At 58.1% G+C, this 23,429-nt stretch overlaps 11 protein-coding genes across 11 annotated transcripts; 5 read left to right on the top strand and 6 right to left on the bottom strand.

Moving 5' to 3' along the window:
* Nucleotides 1–232: 232 nt before the first annotated feature.
* On the bottom strand, nucleotides 233–976 carry WHR41_07101 (uncharacterized protein; the record flags this gene model as incomplete). The annotated part of the gene is made up of 1 exon (XM_069375706.1): nucleotides 233–976. The coding sequence occupies one exon, from the start codon at nucleotides 974–976 to the stop codon at nucleotides 233–235; it is 744 nt and encodes a 247-aa protein (XP_069226896.1).
* A 650-nt stretch (nucleotides 977–1,626) lies between these two features.
* WHR41_07100 (uncharacterized protein) lies at nucleotides 1,627–2,166 on the bottom strand (the record flags this gene model as incomplete). Its single annotated transcript, XM_069375705.1, has 1 exon — nucleotides 1,627–2,166. One exon carries the CDS (start codon nucleotides 2,164–2,166, stop codon nucleotides 1,627–1,629), a length of 540 nt encoding a protein of 179 aa, XP_069226895.1.
* Nucleotides 2,167–3,207: 1,041 nt separating this feature from the next.
* WHR41_07099 (uncharacterized protein) lies at nucleotides 3,208–4,481 on the top strand (the record flags this gene model as incomplete). Its single annotated transcript, XM_069375704.1, has 2 exons — nucleotides 3,208–3,355; nucleotides 3,571–4,481. The coding sequence occupies exons 1-2, from the start codon at nucleotides 3,310–3,312 to the stop codon at nucleotides 4,479–4,481; spliced, it is 957 nt and encodes a 318-aa protein (XP_069226977.1). The 5' UTR covers nucleotides 3,208–3,309.
* A 195-nt stretch (nucleotides 4,482–4,676) lies between these two features.
* Nucleotides 4,677–5,750, bottom strand: WHR41_07098 (uncharacterized protein; the record flags this gene model as incomplete). The annotated part of the gene is made up of 1 exon (XM_069375703.1): nucleotides 4,677–5,750. The coding sequence occupies one exon, from the start codon at nucleotides 5,748–5,750 to the stop codon at nucleotides 4,677–4,679; it is 1,074 nt and encodes a 357-aa protein (XP_069226947.1).
* Nucleotides 5,751–6,214: 464 nt separating this feature from the next.
* WHR41_07097 (uncharacterized protein) lies at nucleotides 6,215–10,359 on the bottom strand. Its single transcript, XM_069375702.1, has 4 exons — nucleotides 8,350–10,359; nucleotides 7,796–8,292; nucleotides 7,350–7,740; nucleotides 6,215–7,290 (listed from the first exon to the last, which is right to left on the bottom strand). Exons 1-4 carry the CDS (start codon nucleotides 8,392–8,394, stop codon nucleotides 6,499–6,501), a joined length of 1,725 nt encoding a protein of 574 aa, XP_069226946.1. The 5' UTR covers nucleotides 8,395–10,359; the 3' UTR covers nucleotides 6,215–6,498.
* Nucleotides 10,360–10,860: 501 nt separating this feature from the next.
* On the top strand, nucleotides 10,861–11,421 carry WHR41_07096 (uncharacterized protein; the record flags this gene model as incomplete). The annotated part of the gene is made up of 2 exons (XM_069375701.1): nucleotides 10,861–10,951; nucleotides 11,057–11,421. The coding sequence occupies 2 exons, from the start codon at nucleotides 10,861–10,863 to the stop codon at nucleotides 11,419–11,421; spliced, it is 456 nt and encodes a 151-aa protein (XP_069226945.1).
* A 228-nt stretch (nucleotides 11,422–11,649) lies between these two features.
* WHR41_07095 (uncharacterized protein) lies at nucleotides 11,650–13,245 on the bottom strand (the record flags this gene model as incomplete). The annotated part of the gene is made up of 1 exon (XM_069375700.1): nucleotides 11,650–13,245. The coding sequence occupies one exon, from the start codon at nucleotides 13,243–13,245 to the stop codon at nucleotides 11,650–11,652; it is 1,596 nt and encodes a 531-aa protein (XP_069226944.1).
* A 432-nt stretch (nucleotides 13,246–13,677) lies between these two features.
* On the top strand, nucleotides 13,678–15,268 carry WHR41_07094 (uncharacterized protein). Its single transcript, XM_069375699.1, has 3 exons — nucleotides 13,678–14,120; nucleotides 14,206–14,489; nucleotides 14,550–15,268. Exons 1-3 carry the CDS (start codon nucleotides 13,835–13,837, stop codon nucleotides 14,601–14,603), a joined length of 624 nt encoding a protein of 207 aa, XP_069226943.1. The 5' UTR covers nucleotides 13,678–13,834; the 3' UTR covers nucleotides 14,604–15,268.
* Nucleotides 15,269–17,390: 2,122 nt separating this feature from the next.
* Nucleotides 17,391–19,868, top strand: WHR41_07093 (uncharacterized protein; the record flags this gene model as incomplete). The annotated part of the gene is made up of 2 exons (XM_069375698.1): nucleotides 17,391–18,058; nucleotides 18,115–19,868. Exons 1-2 carry the CDS (start codon nucleotides 17,974–17,976, stop codon nucleotides 19,866–19,868), a joined length of 1,839 nt encoding a protein of 612 aa, XP_069226976.1. The 5' UTR covers nucleotides 17,391–17,973.
* Nucleotides 19,869–20,519: 651 nt separating this feature from the next.
* WHR41_07092 (uncharacterized protein) lies at nucleotides 20,520–22,100 on the bottom strand (the record flags this gene model as incomplete). The annotated part of the gene is made up of 1 exon (XM_069375697.1): nucleotides 20,520–22,100. The coding sequence occupies one exon, from the start codon at nucleotides 22,098–22,100 to the stop codon at nucleotides 20,520–20,522; it is 1,581 nt and encodes a 526-aa protein (XP_069226942.1).
* Nucleotides 22,101–22,498: 398 nt separating this feature from the next.
* On the top strand, nucleotides 22,499–23,429 carry WHR41_07091 (uncharacterized protein; the record flags this gene model as incomplete). Its single annotated transcript, XM_069375696.1, has 1 exon — nucleotides 22,499–23,429. A coding segment is annotated over one exon (931 nt), but the record flags the coding sequence as incomplete, so codon positions are not given.

Below are 23,429 nucleotides of genomic sequence, written 5' to 3'. Positions count from 1 at the left end.
TGATGCGATGGCAACATCACGAACCTATAATCATGCGACACAAGCAAGGCAGGTTCATGAGAATAAAAGATTGTAAGGCAAGTTTTGATTCGCACGTCTTGTCTAATTATACCGCAGCTGCGGTCTTCCGCTATTGGCGGGAACGATCAGAATTTCTGAAACCACTGAATTCGACTCTTCCTGGCCGTGGCCCAGAGCGAACAGCACGAGTGAAGCCGTGTTGTCGAGGCGCCTAGAGCCAGCCAACAAGAAGGAAGCCGGCGCCGACGGCGGCGTAGGGGAATGCCGTGGCCGGAGCCATGCCGTCAGAGGTGCTGCTCGAGGAGGACTGGGTGGAGTTGGCGCCTCCGGAGGTGTTGAGGCTGGTGGTCTCCTTGGTGACAGTTGTGGTGGTGTTTGTTGAGGCAGCGCTAGTCTTGGCGGGGCTGCTCTTGGTGTCGCTGGTTATCGGAGCGGTGCTCGTGTTGGCACTGGTCGACGGAGCAGGGGTCGTGGTCTGGACCATGGAGCCGATGACACTCGTATAAAGGTCGAAGTCCAAGCCCAGGGCGGAGTTCATTTCGACATATTCTGAGATTGCCGCGGGGTTGTTTGAAGCCCAGGTTGCCATGGAAGACATGTAGGAGCCCCAGTGCGCACGAGCTGAGGCATCCGTAGCGGCGACGGCAGAAGATGCGGCATCCCAGGCGGTGCGCATCGCGGACGCAACGGAGGAAACCTTAACCGGGTCGAGCTTGCTGACGGTAACCCATTGAGAGTGCAACACATTTTCAGCGGACACAAAGGCGAAAAGAGGATCACCTGTCATGGCTGACAAAGTCGCAATTGGAATGAGACCCGCAGTAGTCTGCGCGGGTGTGGTCATGGCGTCGGAAGGATCCACGATGTTGGTGGCAGATCGCTGAGCATCATCCTGGCCAAAGGCGCAGGCAGCAATGAAGCCAAAGATCAAGGCGAGGAGGATGGAGAAGCGCATGGTGACTGTTGCGTGCAGTGTATGATTGTGTGTGTAGTTGTAATTGTTGTTGAGCTTGGTTGTTGGCGGAAGAAGGTGGGAGGTTGTCGACGAAGATGAAGAGATTGACTGAGCGGCAGGAAAGTAAGAGGAATAAATAGGGCTGGAGGTTACGACGCGATGTTGCGTTCACGTGCATTGCCTCACTGCGCAGTGGGCGGTGCAAACGGATCCGTGAGTGCGAGCGTTACATCGTTGGGAGTGGAGGAGTGAGGTCTGCTTCGTGGTGACGATGAAGCAGACCTCTCGGGGCGCTGGGATGAGCGCTGATTTGGCCGGTTGTCGTTCACTTGAGATGTGTGGCTTGCTTCCGGTTGACACTGAAGACATTGAACAGTCGAGTCATGTGGAAACGAACACTGAGAGTAGTGAGGTTGGCAGTGAGGTGGCAGGAGAGAAAAGTTTCTTACATGGGCACACGTGAGATTGAACAACAAGTTTTCGCTGTCTTAAAATCGTCATTGATACATGTCTTTACATAGCGTATGTCGCGAAGTGCTCTGAAGACGACTCATCGATCTTAGATATAGAAGTAGCCCCTACCGTGAGAGCTCTGTCCGCAACACGGTACACGAAATCTCCATCCTTGCTTCGAAGAAAGTGTTGTCACTCTACAACATGCCAATGAGAGCAAGGCCAGCACCAATGGCGGCAATGGGGATGGCGGTTGCGGCAGCAATGCCCTCAGCGTCGGTAGATGAGGCAGATTGTCCAGAGGCGCTACCAGTCGACGCAGCGGAAGAGCCGGCGGTGGTAGAACCAGTCGAGTCAGAAGAGCCGGTCGACTGTGCGGAGCTGTCGTCGTCGCCGGTCTGCGAAGCAGAAGCTTCAGCGGTCTGGCTCGCGCCAGAGACGCCCTCAGTGAGCGAGCCGTAGTCGATGCCGAGGGAAGAGAGGCCGGCAGCGACGCTCGATTGGGCGGCAGGGTCCAGGCCAGCGAAGCCAGATGCGAACGAGGTCTGAGCGGCAGATGCTGCGGATTCAAGAGAGGGTAGCAGGGACGAAAGAGAGGACTGAGCTGCATCCAGGGAGGCGTCGTCGGTAGGCATTGTGCCGCTGGTGAGAGAGGCTAGCTGGCTGGAGAGAGAGGCGAGGTCTTGGGCGGAGGCATAGGCGGCCATGCCTACGAAGATCATGGTAGAGGCACGCATGGCGAAGGTGTGTAAGTAGTAAGTGGTGAGAGTAGGTAACGTTTGCGTCCGAGTGAGGCTCTTCAGAGAATGACGAAGAAGATGGGTAGGGTTGGACTGGGACAAGGAAATGAAACGGGGAACACGTGAGTCAAATAGGAAGGGGCATGCTATTCGCCTCACCGTACTCTTGGGAACAAAGACAGCCGTGCACAAGGTCGAGCAACTCGCTGGGCCACTGCTAGTCAAGGCGTGAAGTCTCCCCTCGAGCGTAGCGCAGCCACAAGTTCACCTCGCCAGCTTGTTCGAAAGGCGTGTCTCTCATTTTCCGGAGTAGGAAAAGCTGACAGCCCCACCCAGATCATGGAATGGCACGTGGGAGGCTCGACCGGTGAGGTTGTAGTCGAGTGGGCGGGCTGAAGGTCGAGGATGAAACTAAAGGAGATTGGTGACAGTTCAGGACGAGCTGGATTGGCCGGTGCCTGGGCCAGAGTTGCGGCAGGATGCCGGCAGCAGGGTCTTTTAGGGGGCCTGATTTTCCGGTCTGCACAGGCTAGGGCCATTTCCAGCTACAGACGGAGATCCCTAAATATAGTTGGGACCAAGCGTGAACCCTCTTGTCCTCAGCTGCTTGACACAGTGACACCGCACGCGATTCAGGCACCGCCCAGGCTGATATCTCTGGCTGGAGCAAAGCCTATTGCGTGGAGAGACAGGCTCGTCTTGTGAGATCTGGATGCATGGTAGATCCTCGAGCGATGTCCCCTGGATGTGGCGCGGCAATTGCATGTCCCGTCCAGTGCCGAGTGCCGCTCTCAAAGTCCAGCCAGATCAAAAGCAATCCGGATGAGATTTTGCCGCTTTGTCGGTGGTCTATCTGCGTGGCCGTGCTTTGACCCCGTCCTTCAAGATCAACCGCTGGCTGTGCCGCCCACGCGATGTCGGCGCCGTCATCGGGCTTGGCTTCTCTGGGGATGCGGAGGTCTAGCGCGCTGCATTATTCCCGGGTATCGCCGACGACGTCACTTACTACCGTGCTGCGTTGCTACACGCTGATTTTCGTCGACATTACTGTGTTCAATACTATTAAGAGGCCATTGGAAGGCTCAGCTGCTCATTTCGATACCTGACAGTGTCTTCTTTGATTTCAGAGGAGCAGAAATCATGTCTAGTGCTGCACAACAAGTCGTACGCCGGGCACAATTATATGGTAGGTCATTGCTATCCGTTTGCGATTCGTTGCAATCCTTGGAACAGCTTCATCAAACTGTGCTCTGGCTGTAAAGGTGCTGTTTGGGAGAATTGGTTTATTTCCGTGATCGACGGTTTTATTTGAGCCATCACGATTCGGCTCGATGGAAACATCATTTCCACACCACAGTTAGCTTCATCAACAGAATGCTAATCAACACACGCCTACACCAGTCCCCGGCTCTTCCATGCGCTTCCTCGAGAAATCCCGCTCCCTCGCCGTCGACAGCATAGCCTACGACCTCGAAGACTCCGTGACACCCAGCAAGAAACCCGAAAGCCGCGAAAACATCCTCTCCATCCTAAACCGCGACCGCGCCCCCAGCATCCGCGAACAAGCCGTGCGAATCAACAGCGTCAGCTCCGGCTTCGCCCTGCAAGACCTCACGACGATCCTGCGCGGCACGCACCTCGACGCCCTCGTCGTGCCCAAAGTTGACCGCCCCAGCGACCTGCACTTCATCACCGACGTGCTACGCCAGGCCCTGCCCGATCGCCACGCGCCGGATTCCCCGAACCCCGTCAAGATCATCGCGCTCATAGAGTCTGCGCGCGCCATCACGGATCTCAACGGCATCTGCGCCGCCTCCCCCTACTTGTCGGGCCTGACGTTCGCGGCGGAGGATTTCGCGCTCGACTTGTCCATCACGCGCACGCCGGACCTGCACGAATTCACGTACGCGCGCAGCGCGATCGTCACGGCCGCGAGGGCTTTCGAGATTCCGTCCGCGCTCGACCTGGTCAGCACGACCTTCCGCGGCGAGGCTGGGGTGAAAGCGCTGCGGGCGGAGAGCGAGAACGGGCGGCGGTTTGGGTTCAACGGCAAGCAGTGCATTCACCCGGAGCAGGTGAGGCTGGTGCAGGGAGTGTTTGGGCCGGAGGAGAAGGAGGTGCAGTGGGCTGTGCGGGTGCTGATTTGCGATCGCAAGGCGGATGAGCAAGGGCGGGGTGCTTGGACGCTGGATGGAAAGATGATTGACGTGCCGGTTGTGGGGAAGGCGAGGGCGATTGTGGCGAAAGCAGAGGTCTGCGGGTTTGATGTTAGGGAGATGTGGGAGAAGTTTGGGGATGAGGAACCACAGTAGAGAGAGGATGTGGAGTCGGATCAGGCTCCTGAAATGTAGAAAAATATGTGTCGAAACATGAACATAGTCACCAAGTCAAAAGCGATACCAAATACGACTCGGTCATTGCAGCTCCCGATCAATCTATCAAACCGATTCTCTTAAGCCAGAATCAACTACATAAAGATCGTACTGGGCACTCACATGTTCAACCAATCAATACCCTCTCTCCCTCTTAACAACATTAATCAAATCCTCCCCCCTCTCCCTCCTCCCCAAATTCACCTCCAGCACCTGAAACGCCCTCTCCTCATACGCAACCCCACTCCCCGAAATATGCGGCGTGACGACTACATTCTCCAAATCCCACAGCTCGCTGCTCTCCGGCAACGGCTCCGGATCCGTCACATCCAGCGCCGCGCCCGCGACCGTCCCGTCCTTCAGCGCAGCAACCAGCGCCTCCTGGTCCACAATCGGCCCGCGCGCGATATTCGTTACAAACGCAGGACCCCCGGCCTCCTTCAACACCTCGAACTCCTCCTTCCCCAAGAACCCCCGCGTCTGCTCCGTCAACGGCACGCTGACAACCAACCAATCAATACCCTGCCGCAGAAACTCGTGCAGCTCCGCCTTCCCCAGCCCGCTGAACCACTTCTCCGGAATCTCGCCCTCCACGTCCCCCGTGCCAGGCACCACAAACCCGCCGTCGCGCCGCTTGGCCGCAGAATCCTTCGGCGTGGCCGTGTACGCCAGCACGCGCATGCCGAGGCCGCGGGCGACGCGCGCGATCTGGCGCCCGATGCTGCCGTAGCCGAGGACGCCGAGGGTGGCGCCGACCTGGTCGCGGACGGAGGAGACGCCTGCGGCGCGGGAGGACCAGGAGTGCTGCTTTTGGAGCTCGTAGAGGGTTTTGTAGTTGCGGGAGAGGACGAGGCGGGTGAGGACGGCCCATTCGGCGATGGTGGGGCCGTGGACGCCGGAGGAGGTGGTGATTGTTGTTTTGGAGTGGGTGTAGATGGGGTGCTGCTGGATATGGTTGCTGCCGGCGGAGAAAAGGTGGAGCCAGGTGAGGTTTGGAGCGGAGGCGGAGGGATCGTCGGGGAGGGTATTGAAGGTTACGAGGACGGTGGCGGGGGCGAAGATGGATTGCGGGGTGTTTTGGTCGGGGTGGGCTTGGTGGTAGGTGATGTCGATGTGGGAGAAGCGAGAGCGGAGGTCGTCGAGGAGGCTAGTCGGTTCTGGGAGGGGGAGTGCGATGAGCACATGTTCTTTTATTGGGCCGCCGCCCATGATGTTGGATATCTTGGATCGGTCTTTGTGTTGGTGTTCTGGGAGGAGCAAGTCACCAGGGAAAGAAGCTATCCGTTATATCGAAAGCTAGGAATAGGTAATGCTGATATACTCCCTAGCATTCAGATAGCGATGACTAGCAGAGGCAGATATACCACCGATTCTATTATCATGTAATCAAGTGGAGGCAAAGGGATGTCGTGCTTTGACGAGAGCCGCACCTCCAATGATGTGACGACTTCGATAGCCGAGCTTGGCGACAAGGGCTGGCAATTAGCCTTTTGACATCCTGGTCGGAATACCAAAGAGGAAAGTGTTCCTTGCGAATGTCAATTCCGTTATGAGCATGATCTCAACATGCGCCACTTCTGGCAATTGTCCAGCGGACAGATTAGGAAGCGCGCTGATGCTGTGGAAATATAACCAGGCTCATAAGCCCGCGCAAGAGCACTCGGAAGGGTACCTTGATGGAAATCTTTTCATTTTGCATGAACACGCCTCCTATAGTACAGAGTACGGATAGAGGACAAAACAAAAGCTAAGTAAGGCATTTTCGCCAGTCGCACCGCATAGCATCGCATCGCAGATCCCAGGTCGTTGTTCTCTGACCAAGACATTGCTGAACCCATGTACGAACAAAACCGCAACTTTCATGTTGCTCAAAACTCCAAAAGCTCCATAGTATTCGGCCTCAGGCGTCGCTGAAAGAGTTCGCACCTTTCAGCAGGGCTGGGAATATTCAGTTCCTTCAAGACTGCTCTTCGGGGGCAGTCATCATGCTGACGTCGCCGTCGGCTGCCTCTTCTTTCTCCTCGGTGGCTGGCTCTGTCTTCTCAGCAGGGGCGTCTGCCTTGGGGGCATCCTCGCTGGGCTTCTCCTCAGACTTCTCCTCGGCAGGCTCGTCCTTCTTCTCGTCGACGTTCTCTTCGATTTCGTCTGCTGCCTTCTCGGCGGACTCCTCGACCTTCTCCGCGCCCTCGGCGGCATCGCCAGTGGTGGGCTCCTCAGAGGCGGCAGCGGTAGTGGCAGCTTCACCGTTGGTCGCGGGCGCCTTCTCGTCAGCAGCCGGCTTAGGAGCATCGCCCTCGCTCTCCATGCGCCTGTTCCAGATCTCTAGCAGATCGGCACTGCGCTTCTTGAAGCCAAACTCCTCATCCTTGGGGATAGAGGCAAGCTTGACAATGGCCTTGAGGACCTTGTGGATCTTGGTCGTTCTGATGATGGAGGGCTCGAGATTGTCGTACTTCTCCAGCTGGCCGAAGAACTCGGCCATCGCGGACATCTCCTCTTCCTTGGGAGCCTGGTCGCGGGAGAGGAAACCCTTCTGGAGACGGTGACGGAGGTAGAGAATGGCCTTCTCGCGCTGGTCCAGACGCTCGGCTTCAGTGAGTTCCTTCTTCTCCTCGGTAGATTCCTCCTCAGCCTTGGGCGCCGTGACCTTCTTCTTGGGCTTCGCGCTCGAGGCCTTCTTCGCTGGGGTTGAGTCGCCGTTCGGAGTCTTAGGTGCGTTAAGCTTCGTGACCTTGGGCGTCTTCTTAGGCTGCCGATTGTCAGTATTTGAATAAGTTCTTCGTCGCGCCCGTTCGAGTCTCCACGTACCTGAGGCCCTTCGCCGTCGCTGCCAGCATCCTTCTTGCGCTTCTTTGAGGACTTCGGCGCCTCCGCATCCTCCATATCGACATCCTCATCGTCAGCACCACCCTTGCTCTTGCGGCTCTTCTTCTTGTCCTTGCTATCCTTCGCCTTCGCATCCTTCTCAGCCTTAGCGGCAGCCTTCGCCTCAGCCTCCTCCTGCTTCTTTTGAGCCTCAGCCTCAAGGCGGGCGGACTCCTCCTGGAACTCAGCCAGAATCTTCTTGAAGTAGTCGAGGTCGTGGCCCTCGCTTGCGATGTCGTAAGCGCTCTGCAGAGCCTTGGTCATCTTGGCGTTGGGCTTGGATTTGCACTCTTCCGGATCAAGCGGGGAGAGTCCGGTGTTGACGAGCCATGTGCTGCGGATCATGTTAGTGAGATGAATCAGTAGTGAAGGCCTGACGAATTACGTACAATTCGTTGGTCGCAAGGAACATCACAGGGAAAGTGCGCTCCTTGGCGTTCTTGCCGCCCTCCTTGAAGTCGTCGCGCAGAGAGCCATCGGCTCTGGTGGTGCTCACGGGGCGGGTAGCAAGGAGCGACTCGGGGAGCATCTCCTCGTCGCAAATGATGGCAGGCCACGGAGGGTAGCCCTTCAGCCTAGCCCAGTAGTAGTCGCCAGGCTTGCAGTCGAGCTGCAAGTTGGGCATCGACTTCTTCTTATTGAGCTTCTTGCCCTTGTGCTCCGGCACGCCGCCGACAGACTTCCTCTTCTTGTCCTTTCCGTTCGTGGTAGGGGTGGCATCGTCGGCGGGCTCGGACGGGCCCTCTGCGACCTCTACAGGCTTGTCGCCGTCAGGCGCAGTGGCCTCAGTGGTGGCCGGCTTGCCCGCAGCTTCCTCGTCTTCCTTTGCGATATGTGCCTCGCCCTCAGGCTTCGGGTTCTCGGTGGTCTGGTTCTCGGAGGCAGGCTGTGCGTGTGTCAGTCCTGGCGACGCTACCCCACGCGCATCCACACCGTGACTTACCGCTTGCGCGTCGACCGGGGCGGTGATGGGAGTCTCCTCAGACATGACGGCGACTACGTGAGACGCTTGCCGAGGCGTTTGCGGGCCTTCGTGACGTGTAGCGTCCGCTCTCGACGCGTAGGATCGTGGTGGGGTGGGGAGGGAAAGGTCGTGGTGATGGTGGAAGGACGGGCGTCGTAGTTGCGACGCGCTTCGACGATGCGTCTACGGCGGATTGCTGTGGGTGTGATGGATGACGGAGTTGTGGAGTTGGAAGAAATGAGCAGAGCAGGCGCGCGGAACTTAACTGAGCTGGCCCAAGCGTGCACGGTCCAGCGTGGTGTCACGGGTCTGCAGACAGCCTCCACGCGATGAAAGTGATGTTTGCGCAGTGAACAAAGTGACGGAGGACAATGCCGGCAGCCTGCCGGTGCTCCGCAAGTGAATTATCTTGTTATCTCCCTAGAGTGAAGTCAACGGCGTGGTGGGAGGGCTCTTGGCGGGCTCTTCGTCGCAGCTGGGGCCTCCAAGCGGGAGGAGGCCGAAGAACGCGCTTGCCCGCCACGCGCCCGAATGCCTCCGCACTGCTGTTGGCTGCTCAACGGCAGAGAATTTCGCAGCCAGCACCGTCCACAGGGCCTTGCAGAGATTCTCCAGAACAACTCGAGCTCCCCCAGTGGGTTGGCACTCGCTGTATGCTTGCTCGGGACTGCCTCCAGGCTGGAGACGCTGCTGACACACACCCTGGGGCACGCTTCGCCGATCGAGCCGTCGCCCCCGCTCGGAAGCTTGGAGCTCGCCGATCGAGCGATTGGTTGCGCGAGCCAAAACATTCCCGCTCCAGCAGAGAGAAAGGCGAGAGCCACAGACGCCCCTGGCAGGTTCGCACAGGGCTGGGCTGTGGTATCGGCGGCGTGTCAAGAGACACCATGTCGCCCCTTGCTCTAATCTTGGCCTTGTTGATCATCAATCCATAAGTGGCAATCATTTCGGCTTGAAGCCGCGCATTTGGTTCGTGTTGCTGACTGTTGCATGACCAGGTTTGGAAACCGACTTCCAGACTTTGTGGGCTCGCGATAGTCAGGAATCCATCAAGCCTTGAAGCACATTGCGCGGATCGGTGGCTGATTTTTGATTGCTGCTGTGGCCAAAAGGTGCTCGATAGCGCGTGCTTGTGAAGTTGCAACGTAGGAAATGTGGCATGATTCCCAAATCTCTCCAATGAAGGAGATAGCAGCAGATGAGATTCCATGCTCTTTCTTTTTGTATTGATGAACAAGGGACCGGTACGTGTAATGTTAAAGGAAGCAACTTACCATCCGTACAGACCTTCAAGGTGCCTTCAGGCTCGAAAGGCATAAAATAGAGAGCTAAAGCAGATGGTTCCTCACTTTCGTCGAGTTCATCAGACCGTCCAATGTCGCAGACGTTCTAGCGACGCACTGAATGTGGAGTATCTCAAGATTGTGCTGATCGCACGCGAGCAACTTTCCATGCTCTAGAGATGTTTTGACCAAAGCGCTCGGCAGATACTCTGCGGATAGAAATGTTGCTCATGCCCAGGTTCGGATCGCGCAGCCATGTGTCCGAAACAATCTCTGGATGTCTGTGCTCGACCGAATTTATCGTTGCACTTCTCCTAGGAGACATAATGCATGAAATCTGAATGCAATTTCCGTGGTGAAGTGTACTCCATGCTCTTCCTCGGTATATTTCACATCAAGCTGGTCAACATTCATCCACCCACCCCAAGGGTATCGTAGGATGGACTCGACAAGGATACAGAAGGCCGAATTGCTCGTGCCTATCCAAATATTTGGCGCGCCCATAGTGTACGGGGTGCGCGCTGTTGATACTGTCGCTGCGTGGTTCACCCGCTGTGACTCGTCGGGACGCGCATCGCTATCGGGGAGCGAGGTCGAATCATTTCCGGTGGCTGGAATATAAAGACCTGATATCAGACATCTTGCCGTGCATCAAATTCCCTGAACAAAAGTGTTGGTTGCTGCAGGGTTGGAAGGAGAATGCTGCGCTTGCGAGTTGGATGAGCCAGCGCTGGCTGCTGAAGCCGGGCATCACGTGTGGAGCACGGAAAAGCACTGACCGCCAGGCACATCTGATCACATTCACGACTACGAAGGTATCAAGACTGAATGACAGTCGTATACCGTTGCGCAAGTGCTTTCCTGTACATGCCACAAAATTTGAAGCAAGTTTGAATCAACCATTAGCGTCTTGAAAATGCCTTCGGCGATTTTTCCTGGCCCAGATGCTCGGGAACGGAACGATCTATCCACCCGTCGGACTCGGACAGCCGATGCATTCTACCCGTTGCGGCGACATGACGATGTTGACTTGCAAACAACGGACGTCCCAACTTACCTTTGAACACACGTGTCGCAATCATATAGCACAGCATCTCTGAGATAACATTCGTATCCAACAAATTCTCAAACAAATCATTCCTTCAGCGCAAAACAATCGCTCACGCCTCCGCATCTCCAAACCTCCATGCGCGCAACCCTTCAAAGAATGGCTCCCATCCCGATCGCCCTCTGCGGCAAGAACCCCAACATGGCCGCCTCTTTCACAAAACACCCCTCCCTCAGCCCTGATTACTATGGTAAGCCCGACCATCATCCCAAACTCCACCCAACCCAACCACGTCAAGAAAAACCCATCTAATAAACATCCACCCGTTGAACCCCCCCCTAACCCTCCCCTCCAGTCGCCCACGTCTTCCACACGCCCCAAACCGTCGCAACCGAACTCCCCTCCCTCCTCGCCGGCACGCACACGCCCCCCTCCTCCCACCTCGGCACCAACGCCACGGCCTCCCAAACCACGGCCCCGCGCGCCATTGTCGTCGGCGCGGGTTTCTCGCGCGAGGAACTGGACTCCATGCGCGCGTTGGAAGGCTGCGGCGCGCTGCCGTGGCTGTACCCGGACGCGTCGAAGATGGCGCGCACGGGGCTGGGAGTTGTCGTCGGGAAGGATTTCATGACGAGTGTGGTTGAAAGGGCGGTGGGGGTTTTGAGGGCGAATGGGCTGGGGGAGGGGAGGGAGGGGGAGGGGGGTGTTTGGGGGTTTTGAGAGGGAGGGCGAGGCGAGGTGGGGTTGCAGTGGTATTATGTATTTCAGGGTACTCTAATTTTATAAGGCCGTTCCCCGAGGCCGTTGCCGCCTGTGCGCCTTCGATCCGCATCGTACACCATTCAGAGGAGCTAACAGAGAAACGCTAGGAGCATTTGGCGATGTCAGGTACTGTACAAAGCAAGAACAGCAGATGCTCAAAACAAAAGATGAAAACAAAAGGAAAGACTAGTGGGCATGGTCGTGACCATCGTGCGAATCCTGCGAAGGCGCCGGCGCGCAGCAGCTCTTATCCGGCCCGCACTGGTCTCCGCACTCGAGCAAGCAGGCGTCGGGCTCGCGGACACTACCCGCTTTGCTGGCGACGCGGCTGTTCGTGTTGGAGTTGTTGCGGGCAGCAGACGAGCCCTGCGGGCTGTCGATGTGCTCGTCTCCGGCGTCGGTGCTGCCGCTGTGGTCGTGCTCGGGGTCGAGGCAGAACTCGGGCTGGATGGTGGAGGAGTGGATGCCGTAGGCGTGCAGGCAGCGGCGGATAGCCTGTGCCAGCTCCATGTAGCGCGCGGAGCCCTCGCCCTTGAAGTCGAACTCGACCTGGACGTGCAGGCTGCCGACGAGCTTGGTGTCGCTGAGCTGCCAGACGTGGACGTGGTGGCAGGAGACGATGCCGGGAAGGTCCTCGATGTCGGCTTTGATGTCCTCGACGGAAATGCCGGCGGGAACAGCTTGGAGGAGGATGCGAGAAGCAGCCTTGCAAAGCGGGATAGCAGAGGCGAGGATGATAGCGGTGATGATGAGCGAGATGGCAGGGTCCATGTAGAAGCGCCAGCTGAAGTCGGTGAGCCAGATGAAGAGTGCGGTGGCAATGACGCCGACGTTACCGAGGGCATCACCCAAAACGTGGAGGAAGACACCGCGCATGTTGAGGTCACCGTGAGAGTGGCCGTGGCCACCGCTTTGCTGCTCCTTCGGCTGAGCGTGCCTGTGCTGCTTGTGGTCTATCGACTTGCGCTTCGTGCTGCCGTAACCCGCGTGCTGCCCGCTCAAGAGAGGCATGCTCGACTGAGCATGTGTGTGGGTATCATCTTCGTCGTCCTCCGCAGCCTGGTCGTTGTCGGTGTCATCTTCAGATTCAAGATCCTCCAAGCGGCTGGCCGCAATGATGGACTGGCGGAATGCGTTCGGGTTAACGTGGATGTCGTCGAAACCGGAATATCTGGAGCCAGAGCGGCTGTGCCTGCGGTTCTGGTACCTGGCAGGGGAAGCCTGATCTTCCACAGCGGTGGTCTGACTCCCTTTGGGGGACTGGTGGGTGGCATTCTCTCCGTGGGCATGATCGTGGTCATGAGCATGGCCCTCTTCGGCTTGCGCGATCTCATCGCCGGGTCCGTGACTGTGTCCGCCGTGGCTGTGCCCATGTCCATGCTCGTGAAACAGAAAGAGACCCATGATATTCGAAGCCAAGCCCAAGCATCCAACAATAAGAATCAGCTTCGGCTGCGAGACCTCCTGAGGCTCGACAAAGCGCTGAATTGCCTCCAGGAAGATGCTAACGCAAAGGGCTACCAGGAAGACACCATTGACCAGCGCACCGAGGGTCTCGGCGCGCTGCCATCCGTATGTGTACACGTTCGAGCTCGGCTTGCTGTTGGAGACCTTGACGGCCCAGAGACCGACGCAGAGGGAAAGGACATCGTTGAGCATGTGGAAGGCGTCCGCGATCAGGGCCAGCGAGTGGACGGCATATCCGACGGAGAGCTCGAGGAGGAAGAAGATGGTGTCGATGACCAGTAGGATGATGATCCTCGTAGACTTGGAGAAGGCCATGGTGGTGGCGGTGGTTTGTCGTTTGTGGTGTCGCCGCAGGCGGCGAATGAACAGTTCCGTCTGGTGTCGGCCGCGCGGGGATTATATGGGCAGAATTCTGAGAGTGTCGGAACGCGCCGCGTGCAAGATCCGCCACCCTGGTCGCGAGAAAGACGGTTGTCTGGCCGATTTCGCAATCGAGTGACAGATGAAAAGCACGTCCGAGGCGATGAACGAGCGACAAGGGGATTTTGCGAAGGCCCTGCTCCCCCCCGCCCCTCAGAATACCTAAGATCAGAGCCTGTCTTGCCTGGCCCGACACGCCCGGCATCGCTCGCGCGCTGTCTCTCTCTCAGCGCGCTGCCGGCGCTGCCCCACAGCTTCCCGCCTTCCCGCAGCCGCTAGTCTCGGCCTTACGAGCAACGCCTGCTCCACCTCCAACACCATCCCAATGGCCTCCACTACGCAAAGTCCTGTCCACGCTCCCAACTCCTCACCATAGTATCCACCCTCTATCGTCTTGCTATTACCAATAAGTGGTGGAAGAAAAATTCGGTAGCATGTTCTGACGTAAAACCGCCGACCTCGTCCTCCGTCACGCGCGGCTTCCATGGCAGAGGAGCCCAGACAGAGAAAGTCACTGTCACAGCATACGCCTTCTGAGCAGGCCGTGCCCGAGCCCGAGCCAGCACACACCAGGAGGTCGGATGCAGACTCAGATAGTGACGACGAGCGGGAAGCGACAGAGCTGCGAGACGTATCGCCCGGCCACCGATGGCATTCACGAGCCCTGACTCCTCCTAGCGCGGAGCTGCATTGGTACGACCCAGTGAAGAAGTTCTGGCGGCACCATGTAAGGATCACAGTACCCCATGATGACTGCAGAGATCACCTAGGTAAGCCCTGTGCAACGCTTGTGCTATCTGGCGGCAACATTTTCATTCTCGCACCATCTCCTAATCTTGAACTGACGTTGGTCAGCCAATGAGCGTACGTTTCTGGGATACCTACGTACTTCCCTTGCACTCGCTATGTTGGGTGTAGTCATTGCACAGCTGTACCGCCTGCAACACTCCCCCACACCCGATCCAGTTTTTGGGTACTACGTCCTTAGCAAACCCATTTCCTGCATATTTCACGGCTCTGCGGTTTGCGTGACACTGCTTGGAGCCATTCGTTACTTTCGTCAACAGCATCTGATGGCCATTGGCAAGGTGCAAGCTGGAGGATGGGAACTCATGGTCATCGGCACTTACATTCTCCTGGTGCGTGGAATACCCGCGCCTGTTCACATTGCTTGGTGCTCCCGCTAACTTGGTCACAAGCTTCTCATAGCCATGTTTGCTGTCCATCTCGGGATCAATATCTATAAGGAATGATCCAGGCTCTTTTGGTCGCTTTTGCCTCTACCAGGACATCGAAGTGCCTGCTGTCAGCCGGCCCAAAAACCCTGACAGAATATCGGTCTCTGTGATGCAGCAACCTCTCCGGATCGTAATCTAGATGCTCGGAAATCATTCGACTCAAAATTCCTGTCGGCATATCCACGCCTTCCTCAATTGAAAAGGGGATGACTTGCAGCCCAAGGCGGGCGTGTTGAAGGTGCAACATAACTCTTTTTTCGCCAAAGGCCAGCGCGGTAGAAAAGTCAACAATACGACGCTTCGACAAGGTGTGCTGAATATAAGCGAACCTTTTGAAACCCCAAGCACTCAGCTGACTACCTTGGCTGACCATCGCAGCATCAATATGTGATTTTCGGGTCCGGAACCCGTAGCCTGTAGCACAGCATACCAAGGGTAACAGAACTAACATTTCAGGCTGAATACTTGAGTAGACAAACTCTACGTACATGAACAGCACCCAGATTTGTATGAGACAGTCAAGCTTGGCAAGTGAATGCTCCACATCAACAACACCTCATCGGGACTTGAAATGCGAACATTTGAATACCACGAGCGCCTCAAATTTGCGTATTCTACATGTGGAATCTGAACCAACTCCGATAGTCGTGTGAAACTGCATGATTGTCGAAAGCTCTTCTGAATCGTCTCCCAGCCAACACCACATCACTTTTTCAACCCCCAGAGTCGGGACCATTTGACTTCAAGACCATGTCTTTGGCTTCGCTTAGGGGCACGGTGGGCAAAGATGCAATTTCTGCCCTCAGCCCTGAGCGAGACTTTCCGACGGTCGATGCCCAACCTCGGATATCGGGTGCCTGTCTGATCTTCGTGTTCGCGTCGCGTTCGACGGGACGCCTTCTAGCTGGCGTCCACAAAGTATAATGCTCCGCGGAGTTTGGCGCCATCCGAGTCCCTCAAATCTGGTTGTTGTTCTCTGGCGAAAACTTATATATATGAAGTCCATGTGGCAGCAAGGCACAGACGGGGTGATTTCCACGCGTGCATTACTCGCTTGCGACGCCTATCTGTAGGGCACGAGGTCTGGGTCGCAGGCTGAAGGCCCATCGATCTATTACCCGCCTTGTCGCAGACGCCTCCTTCTGCTTCGTACATAGGCGAAGCTGCGTCCGAGACGTAATACTCGAGACATGACAGAAGCGTGACCCCCAACTCCTTGGCCGACGCGGCGTCCTTCGCGCGGCGAGCACCAGCTGCGCCGCATGTACACCAGAGCCTTCCAAAGCGTTGACTCCCACAGCAATGGCTCCTTGACGATCGGCTGAGATAAATTCTCGATGTGTCTACTCCAAGGATCACGAAGGACGGGCCTATGGCCGAAACCGGAAGGTCCTCGGCCTTGTCCAAAGCGTTTGAGGAGTGCTTCAGATTGCAACGGCGAGCCTCGCCTGTCCGCCGGAAGGCTGCTCCACACATCCGTACCGTGTTCGCGCGAGGGCTACGCAGAGCGGGTGATGCAGTACTCGCGGTACGCTTGCGCGAACTGTCAAAATTCAAGAAGCGAAGCATACGTATGTACGTGCGGCGCACGCTGAGGACGCGCCATTTCCACGTGAAGGGCGGAGTGCGTGTGTCAAAAATCGCCCGGCGCAGTTTTGCCTTTGTTCGAGATGCCCGCCCAGCACGGTGGGCTTGCAGTAGCGGAGCGGCGGCCTCAACTCTCTGCACAGCGAGAGCGCAGCCAGTGCCCAGCGCTGCGACTGCGCGACGCGCCACAGCTGAGAGCCCGGCAATAAAAATGCCATAATGGCTATCTCGATCGCCGTCACGACCCGCCGCCACATCTCAAATCGCGGGCGCGGAGCTGGCCGGCGCACATTCAGCGAGTATGTATTACTCGCGCCTGCACCAGGTCGTCAAATCGCGGCTGTCTGGCCGCAGTGCCGTGCTGCGCGACATCCCTGCCCTCGATGTTCACTCGCAGGCGCGCCGGCAGCACCCTGCGCTTGGAGCTCGCGTGGTGGGCCCCCCCGGCGACCAAAGGGCCTATCCGCAGCTACTGCCGCCAAAGCTCAGCCATGGCCATCGTGCTCGTGCACATACTCGTCCCTGGACTTGCCAGCACACCCGGCCCACTAGCATTCGGCCGTCGCCAGTAACCTTCTGCGCCGGACAAGGTGAGACGATGGTCGTGCAGCTCCTCCGCTCTGGGTGGTCGTCCTCGCCAGCCTGTCGGACGATGTGTTGCCGGGGTGCACACGCTCGCCGCCAGTGCCACTTCCAAGACGGCCCTCAGCCTGCCACAATACCCACTCCAGCCGCATGCCATTTACCCATCGTCGCCCGCATCCTCGACCCGTGAGGTGCGTTTCTCCGATTCGCGCGTTCAGTCGGCCATCACACCCTGCAGCCGTCTAGCGAATCCTGGCGAAGAAGCGAACCGGCTGCGTTGCATTGGTCCGGCATCGAATGCAGGGGCACAGAAACGTGCATCGCGCAGTAGACCAGGAACCGGCTTAGCCTGTCTCACTGGTGCAACGCTCGTGCCACAGCCGCGCGTGGAGGCCCAGAGGTCAACGCTCTTCACGTCTCTCGCGCTCGCAGGCGGGTCGGCAGCGGCCATGTCACATTCGGACGACCAAGCACGATGCCTGGACAGGGATTGTGCCCTGCGGCGTCCAGCTCGAGCCCGCTGGCGACCGCGTGCGGAGTGCCGCCTCCAGGCGCCTCGCTCTTGCTAGTTCGCACGCCCTCGTGATGGTCCTGGGGTGGGTGCTTGGTAGGCGGGCGTATTGTAATATTGAGTCGTGTGCCTGGCCTGCGGCACCGCACGCTCGCATGTGTAGGACCATTCCTTCGCGCCTTGAACAGCGCCCTCGCCACTGCCGCTACTGCCTGTCAGCTCGTCTACCTGCCTAAGAGACCTTCTGCCCCGGGGCGGCGCTGCAGACACCTTTTACTCATCGGCTGCATATCCTGTCAACTGTCTGCCCATCTGGAGCGCTCTCTCTTTACTTCCTCCTTCCGTGGGGCCCGCCTTCGATACGTTCTCTTGCATGTTGGCTCTGCTGTGCTCCCACACCTCCTGTAAGCCTCTGTAAGACCGTTGGGGCGGTTCAACTCAAACGAGCGAATTCGGCGAGGCCTTGCAGGTTGCGTTCCTTGGGCTGAAGCATTTGGTCATGGGTTCATGACGACTGTACCCTCGACATCTGGACTTGGACATATCGCATCTAACCTGGAGGCCAACCAAAAAGCATCATTATCAAACGACTCACGATTGAAATCTCACGACCATCGCATTGAAAGACAATAATCGCACAGCTACCCTATACAAGACGCTCTCGGCGTCACTACTATAAATCAACCAGTATACTTACACAGCATGGATAATTCGACGATATCGCCTTTCCTGGGCAACTGTCTTGCCCCGTTCCTGGACGAAGCGCTTTTCCCTACCGAAGGAGGATGTACGTTTGATCAATACATTATCGCATTGCAGTGGTCTCGTGCTGACACGATACAGTCATCAAGGGCCGGTTCTGCACGCCTGTAGACATCCTTCCTGGCAAGCCGACATGTTGCCTGCCCTGTCCGGCAACACAGTGGGCCTATTCAGACAACTTCACAACATACAATGACATTTCAGAATGGTTGAACGTCGTTGGCCTGATATTGTTGGTCTTCATGCTGTTGAGCTACATGGTCCTGCCGACACAGAAGACGAGGAGTCATTACCTGTCAGTATGTTTGATCATTGCAGTCATCATGATCTGCCTTGGCTTCACAATACCCCTGGGCGCGAATCCTGAGCAATGCTACGACGCGATTACACCAAACGATATGTACTCGTCGATGGGATGCGCGTGGAGCGGTGCCTTCATCGTGGCTGGCGGATTGTGCGCCGCCATGTGGATTTGCATTCGTGCTCTGTCGATGAACTTGCAGATCTGCTGGGACATTGTCCCTGGTCGCAAGTTCTTCTACGTCTCGCAGGTCGTTGGTTGGGGCATTCCGGCTATCCTCTTCACGGTCACCATGACTCTCACCGGTGTCAGCTTCCGGTTTGGCAGCGCTTGCCACGTAAACCACGCCGACTCCATGGCCGACTTCTGGGGCCCCCTGATGGGAATGGCTGGCATTGCTGGTATTCTCCAGCTGATCACTTTCGGATACTGCATGCACGTTTACTTGAAGAATCTTTGGGTCGACAGCCCGGCGAACTCCACCAGCGCCTCCGGCAGTGGCCTCCCAAGCTACACTGGCAGTGTCCACACACAGACCGCACGCGCAGTCTACCAGCGACTAAAGAAGGTCCTTTGGCTGCAATGGCGTGGAATCATCATTTGCACCATCATCCTCGTGGATGTCATCTTCTTCGCGATTGTGTTCGTCTATCTGGATGGCTTGCAAACGAGGGTCCCCGATGATGTCGAAAAGATCATGCCTTGGGTAATGTGCCTCGCGCAACACCCAACCGATAAGAACAAATGCCTCGACGAGGCGGCCAACTATCGCGTGAACGAGCCCACTGTCGTCGCAGTGCTCATCCTCCTCTCTCTGGCCGGCGTACAGGTTTTCCTCTTTCTCACCAGACCATCGATCTTCCCCGCCTGGCTCGAGTTCTTCACCCACCGCTTCACCAAGCGACAAGAGTTCGTCTCCCTCGATGCCAGAACAGACATCATGCGCGCTCCCTCCCAGCGTGAATACCACAACTACGACAACGGCCACCACAACACGACCTTCGAAATGCAAAAGCCCGGCTACACCGCCACCATCTCCGGCCCACTCTCCTACAACCCCGACCGCAAAAGCCCCAACATCACCGACTCCTCCGAGACCTTCCTCCACTCCCCCGAATCCGCCTACCGCAGCCCCCTCCAGAACGACTCCGACCCCGCCTACGCCCACTCGCGCCACAACCCACCCCGCTACTCAGAAACCCACTCCCCGGACCCAACCTACAGCTCCCGCCGTCCCGGCCACGACTCTTCCGGCTCCACGAATCCCATCCTGCACCGCCAGAACAGCAGCCGCGCGACGACGCGCGACTACTTCGGCTCCGTCTCGCCGCCCCCGCCCGTCTCCGGCGAGCGCCGCTACAACCCGCCTAACGCGTCGTTCAGCACGCCTAAGATGCCGCTGAGCAGGCAGAATAGCTCTAGCCGTGATCACGGGTACGACGCGCGCGATCAGAGGGCTAGGGGCGGGCTGGGACTGCATCCGCCTGAGGAAGAGGAGGGGGAGTATTGGAGGGGCAGTGGTGGGAGGTTTTAGGGGTTTGGGTTTGGGCTTGGGCTAGGGATGGTATGGGCACGATGTCATGAATGGTTTGGGGATTGGGATGGCTAGGTCGGGGACGGGAAAGGCAGGGGAGTCAAGACATCACGCAACCGATTGCCCACTCCCCCAGCAGACATACGAACAGACGTCCCGCATGCAACAAGCAACAGCAGCGGGATCGATCATGCTTCGACACACAATCGACAGGCCAGCACATGGCAGAGCGCCCAAGGGACGTGTATCCGGCTCGCCACAGCATCATTCCGAACAGGGATTTCTTACCGTCTTTTTCTCTTTTTGCGAAAAGCGGCACAGCGGGGGCGTTTCGGGTCAAGATATGGCAGGGGTTTTGGCGGCTCGCGAGAGTCTTTTCGAATCGATTTCGTTGTTTGAGCGATGCTCATTGTCATATACGCATTCTGACACTACCGCATTTTGTCGTGTAAAAATGGAAAAAATGCATTCTGGTTTCATCGAGTGACGCGTGCCTCCGCCACGATGTGTCTGAGGTAATATGAACGCTAGTCTTTCCTTCCCCCAGAAACAGTGTCCAACAAAGCCCAGGGAAGGCCAAATACGTGAAGAAGTGAGGCACCGCTCAATCGTACAGACGCTATCTTCACAGCTAGAAATGCAAGTCACGGCTCAAAGCTCATCATGCTCGCTCTCCACCTTCTCCTCACCCGCCTTCTTCTTTCCCGCCTCCATAATCCTCTCGTACTCCTCATCATCGATTTCCTCGAACTCAAAATCCACCCCCTCGGGCAACGACTCCTTCAGCTTCGCCCTCATCGCCTCCGGGTCGTCCGTCGCAGCCTCGAACTGCACCGGCTCCGCCGGCAGCGCCTCGCGCGGAACGACCAGGTTGTCCGGCAGCTTGCCCTTGGCCAGGTCGTCCATGCGGATGGCGTCGATCCAGGCCTCGAGCGCGGAAGCCGACGGCTCGCCGGCGAAGTGCCGGTACCAGCCGCGCTTGCCGTTGAGCGCGACGAGCTCGACGCCGTCGGAGAGGGAGAGGAGGGAGCGCAGGGCGGTGGCCTGCGAGTTGGTTGTGGGGAGCTGGTAGAAGGGGAAGAGGTTGCGCTTGGCGGACTCGTGCTTGTGGTGGATTTCGGCGAGGGCGGCGAGGGCGGCGAGGGCGTGCGTCGAGGACTCCGTGGGGGTGTTGGAGGCGGGGAGGAGGGCGAGGATGCAGGTTGATGCTTTGTCGTTGAGGCATTTTTGTTGGAGGGAGAGGCCGTCGGGGAGCGTGGGGATGGGGGTTGGGACGGAGATGGGTTTCTGCGCCTTTTGGGAGGAGACTTGGGGGTCGGGGGAGGCGGTTGGGTTGGAGGCTTCGTCGAGCGTTTCGGCGGTTTGCGAGGCGGGGGACGCGGAGCCTTCGGAGCTGGCGTGGGAGGCGGAGGCTTTGGAGAAGGAAGAGGAGGCCTTGCTGCTCTGGCTCTTGTCCTTTTTGGCGGAGGATTTGGCCTTCTTGGGCGCTGGGTCGGGGTTGGGAGAGGCGGCTTGAGAGAGGAAAGCGACCAGGGGTTCTTTCTTCATGTCGCCGCTGTACTTGATGGGCTCCTTGCCTTCGCCTGGGAGGAGGACGAGGGTGGGAAATTTGTCGATGCCGTACTTCTGCACCGCTGTTGTCTCTTTGTTCCTGATCTGCGCGACATCAAGGCCGCCCAGGAAATCGATGGCCAGCGCCTTCAAGAGTGCGCTGACGACTCCCTTGTCAGAGAACAGGATGGCCTTGGGACCCTCCTTCTCCACCCAGCTATCCACTTCCGAGTCCTTCAACCGCGTCACATGGTTCGGGACTTTGTCGATAACAGCGTCCACAATTGCCTTAGCGCTCCTGGCACCCTGGTAGTCCTCAATGCTCGGCTTGCCAGCCTTCTTGCCCGGCCGCACAATCTTCAGAGTCGGGAAGCCCTGCACGCCCATCTGGCCGCACAGCGGCTTGTTGGCCTCCTCATCGCAGTTGACGGCGGCGACCTTGGCCAGGCCGGAGAGGGATTTGGCGGCTTTCTCGAAGGCGGGCTTGAGGTTCTGGCAGTGGCCGCACCAGGGCGCATAGAACTCGACGATGCTGGTGTGGTTGGTGGCCTTGATGTTGGCGTCGAAGTCTTTGGAGCCGAGTTGGAGGACGGGCGAGCCTTTGCCGTAGAGGCCGGCGGCTAGGGCGGAGGGCGCGAGGAGGAGAGAGGCCGCGGCTGCTAGGACGGGTTTGGGATGCATTTTGGCTGCGTGACTTGAGGTAGTGGATGCGTGTTAGGAGAATGGCACTTAGCCTGTGTTGCAAGTTTACAGCATTGGTCTTGCTGGTGAGCACGTGTAGGAGACCTGAGTGCTCGTATATATGCGGCTATATGTAACATCAACGTGGCTTCTCCTGCTGCTCGGGAGCACGAGGCCGGGTCGGGAAGCTGCTGTGAAGCTCGCGTGGCAGCGCCAGCTCCAGCTCGCGGGGTCTGGTATGACGCTGTTTACTTGCAGTCTGCTCCTACACCTCAATCTCTCTATACCACAGCACCTCAATCACCCAAAAGCGATCGCACTCAGCTAGAAGCATTGCAGAGCTCAATTCGCACCGATCAACACCCTGAGCAGAAACCCACACCGCGAAACCACCCGCGATGGCGGCGCCCATCCCAGCCAAACTTAAGACCGCCGACGTCCAACGCTTCGCAACCCGCGCCGCGCAGCTCGAGAAATACCGGCCCGTCGCCGCCTACTGGCTCGAGTACTTCGTCCTGCAGATCATCCTCAACAAGCAGCTGCACACGACCGACGATGAGGTCCAGGCCTACGCCATCCAGCTCATGGACAAGCTGGAGGCCTACAAGTCCACCAACGCCGCCAACGACGCCGTTGTAGACGACCTCGCCGCGAAGGCGTACATGGAGGAGTTCGCGCTGGAGACCTTTGAGCGTGCGGACGCAGCCCAGCGCGCGGACAAGGTCACCAGGGCCACGGCGGACACGTTCCAGGCCGCCGCGGCGTTCTTGGACGTGCAGGCTATCTGGGCGCCGCTGGAGGGGGAGTGTGCGGCGAAGAGCAAGTTCGCGAAGTTCCACGCGCTGAGGATAGCGAAGGCTCTGAAGGCTGGGGAGGACCCGAACGCGACGAACCCCAAGGTTGAGGAGCCCGCGAAGCCTGCGGCGACGGAGGAGGACGATGAAGGGCTCGAGGCGGAGCTGAAGGAGCTGGAAGGCGCTGGGCAAGGAGGAGCTGGAGCATACAAATCGCCCACGGCCGAGACGGTCCCCAACAGCGGCCAGCCCTCGCGGCCAGAATCAACACTGCAAGGCGGACCGTCCGCGCCCCCGACCCTGCCCGCGCAGAACATCAACGAGCCGCCCACAGACGAGCCCTCCAGCCCTGCCGCCGACCCAGCAGCGGCAGCGGCAGACCGCACCGGCTCAATAGGCGGCGGCTACTTCCCCTCCGTGCCTTCTGCGCCCTCCGCCCCTCCCGCCGACCCCTCAGCCTTCTACTCAGCCCCAGCTTCCGCCCCAGACCCCCCCTCCCCACCACCCCCCGTCGTCCCCAGCGCACCCTCCCTCC

The sequence above is a fragment of the Cladosporium halotolerans genome (genome assembly GCF_011745625.1).
Source record: "Cladosporium halotolerans strain TM138-S3 chromosome Unknown Sca31, whole genome shotgun sequence".
NCBI classification, from domain to species: Eukaryota; Fungi; Ascomycota; class Dothideomycetes; order Cladosporiales; family Cladosporiaceae; genus Cladosporium; species Cladosporium halotolerans.
Note: the sequence above shows the minus strand (reverse complement) of the source record. Positions and strands in the feature narration are given on the sequence as shown.

Excerpts from the sequence above, each read along its gene's own strand:
- WHR41_07097 (XM_069375702.1), bottom strand. The coding sequence starts at position 8,394 with ATGTCTGAGGAGACTCCCATCACCGCCCCGGTCGACGCGCAAGCG. Across the intron at positions 7,741-7,795 it reads TTCCTTGCGACCAACGAATT|CACATGGCTCGTCAACACCG; the intron begins GTACGTAATTCG and ends CATGATCCGCAG. Across the intron at positions 7,291-7,349 it reads GCGACGGCGAAGGGCCTCAG|CCTAAGAAGACGCCCAAGGT; the intron begins GTACGTGGAGAC and ends GACAATCGGCAG.
- WHR41_07094 (XM_069375699.1), top strand. The coding sequence starts at position 13,835 with ATGGCAGAGGAGCCCAGACAGAGAAAGTCACTGTCACAGCATACGCCT. Across the intron at positions 14,121-14,205 it reads TGACTGCAGAGATCACCTAG|CCAATGAGCGTACGTTTCTG; the intron begins GTAAGCCCTGTG and ends GACGTTGGTCAG. Across the intron at positions 14,490-14,549 it reads TCGGCACTTACATTCTCCTG|CTTCTCATAGCCATGTTTGC; the intron begins GTGCGTGGAATA and ends CTTGGTCACAAG.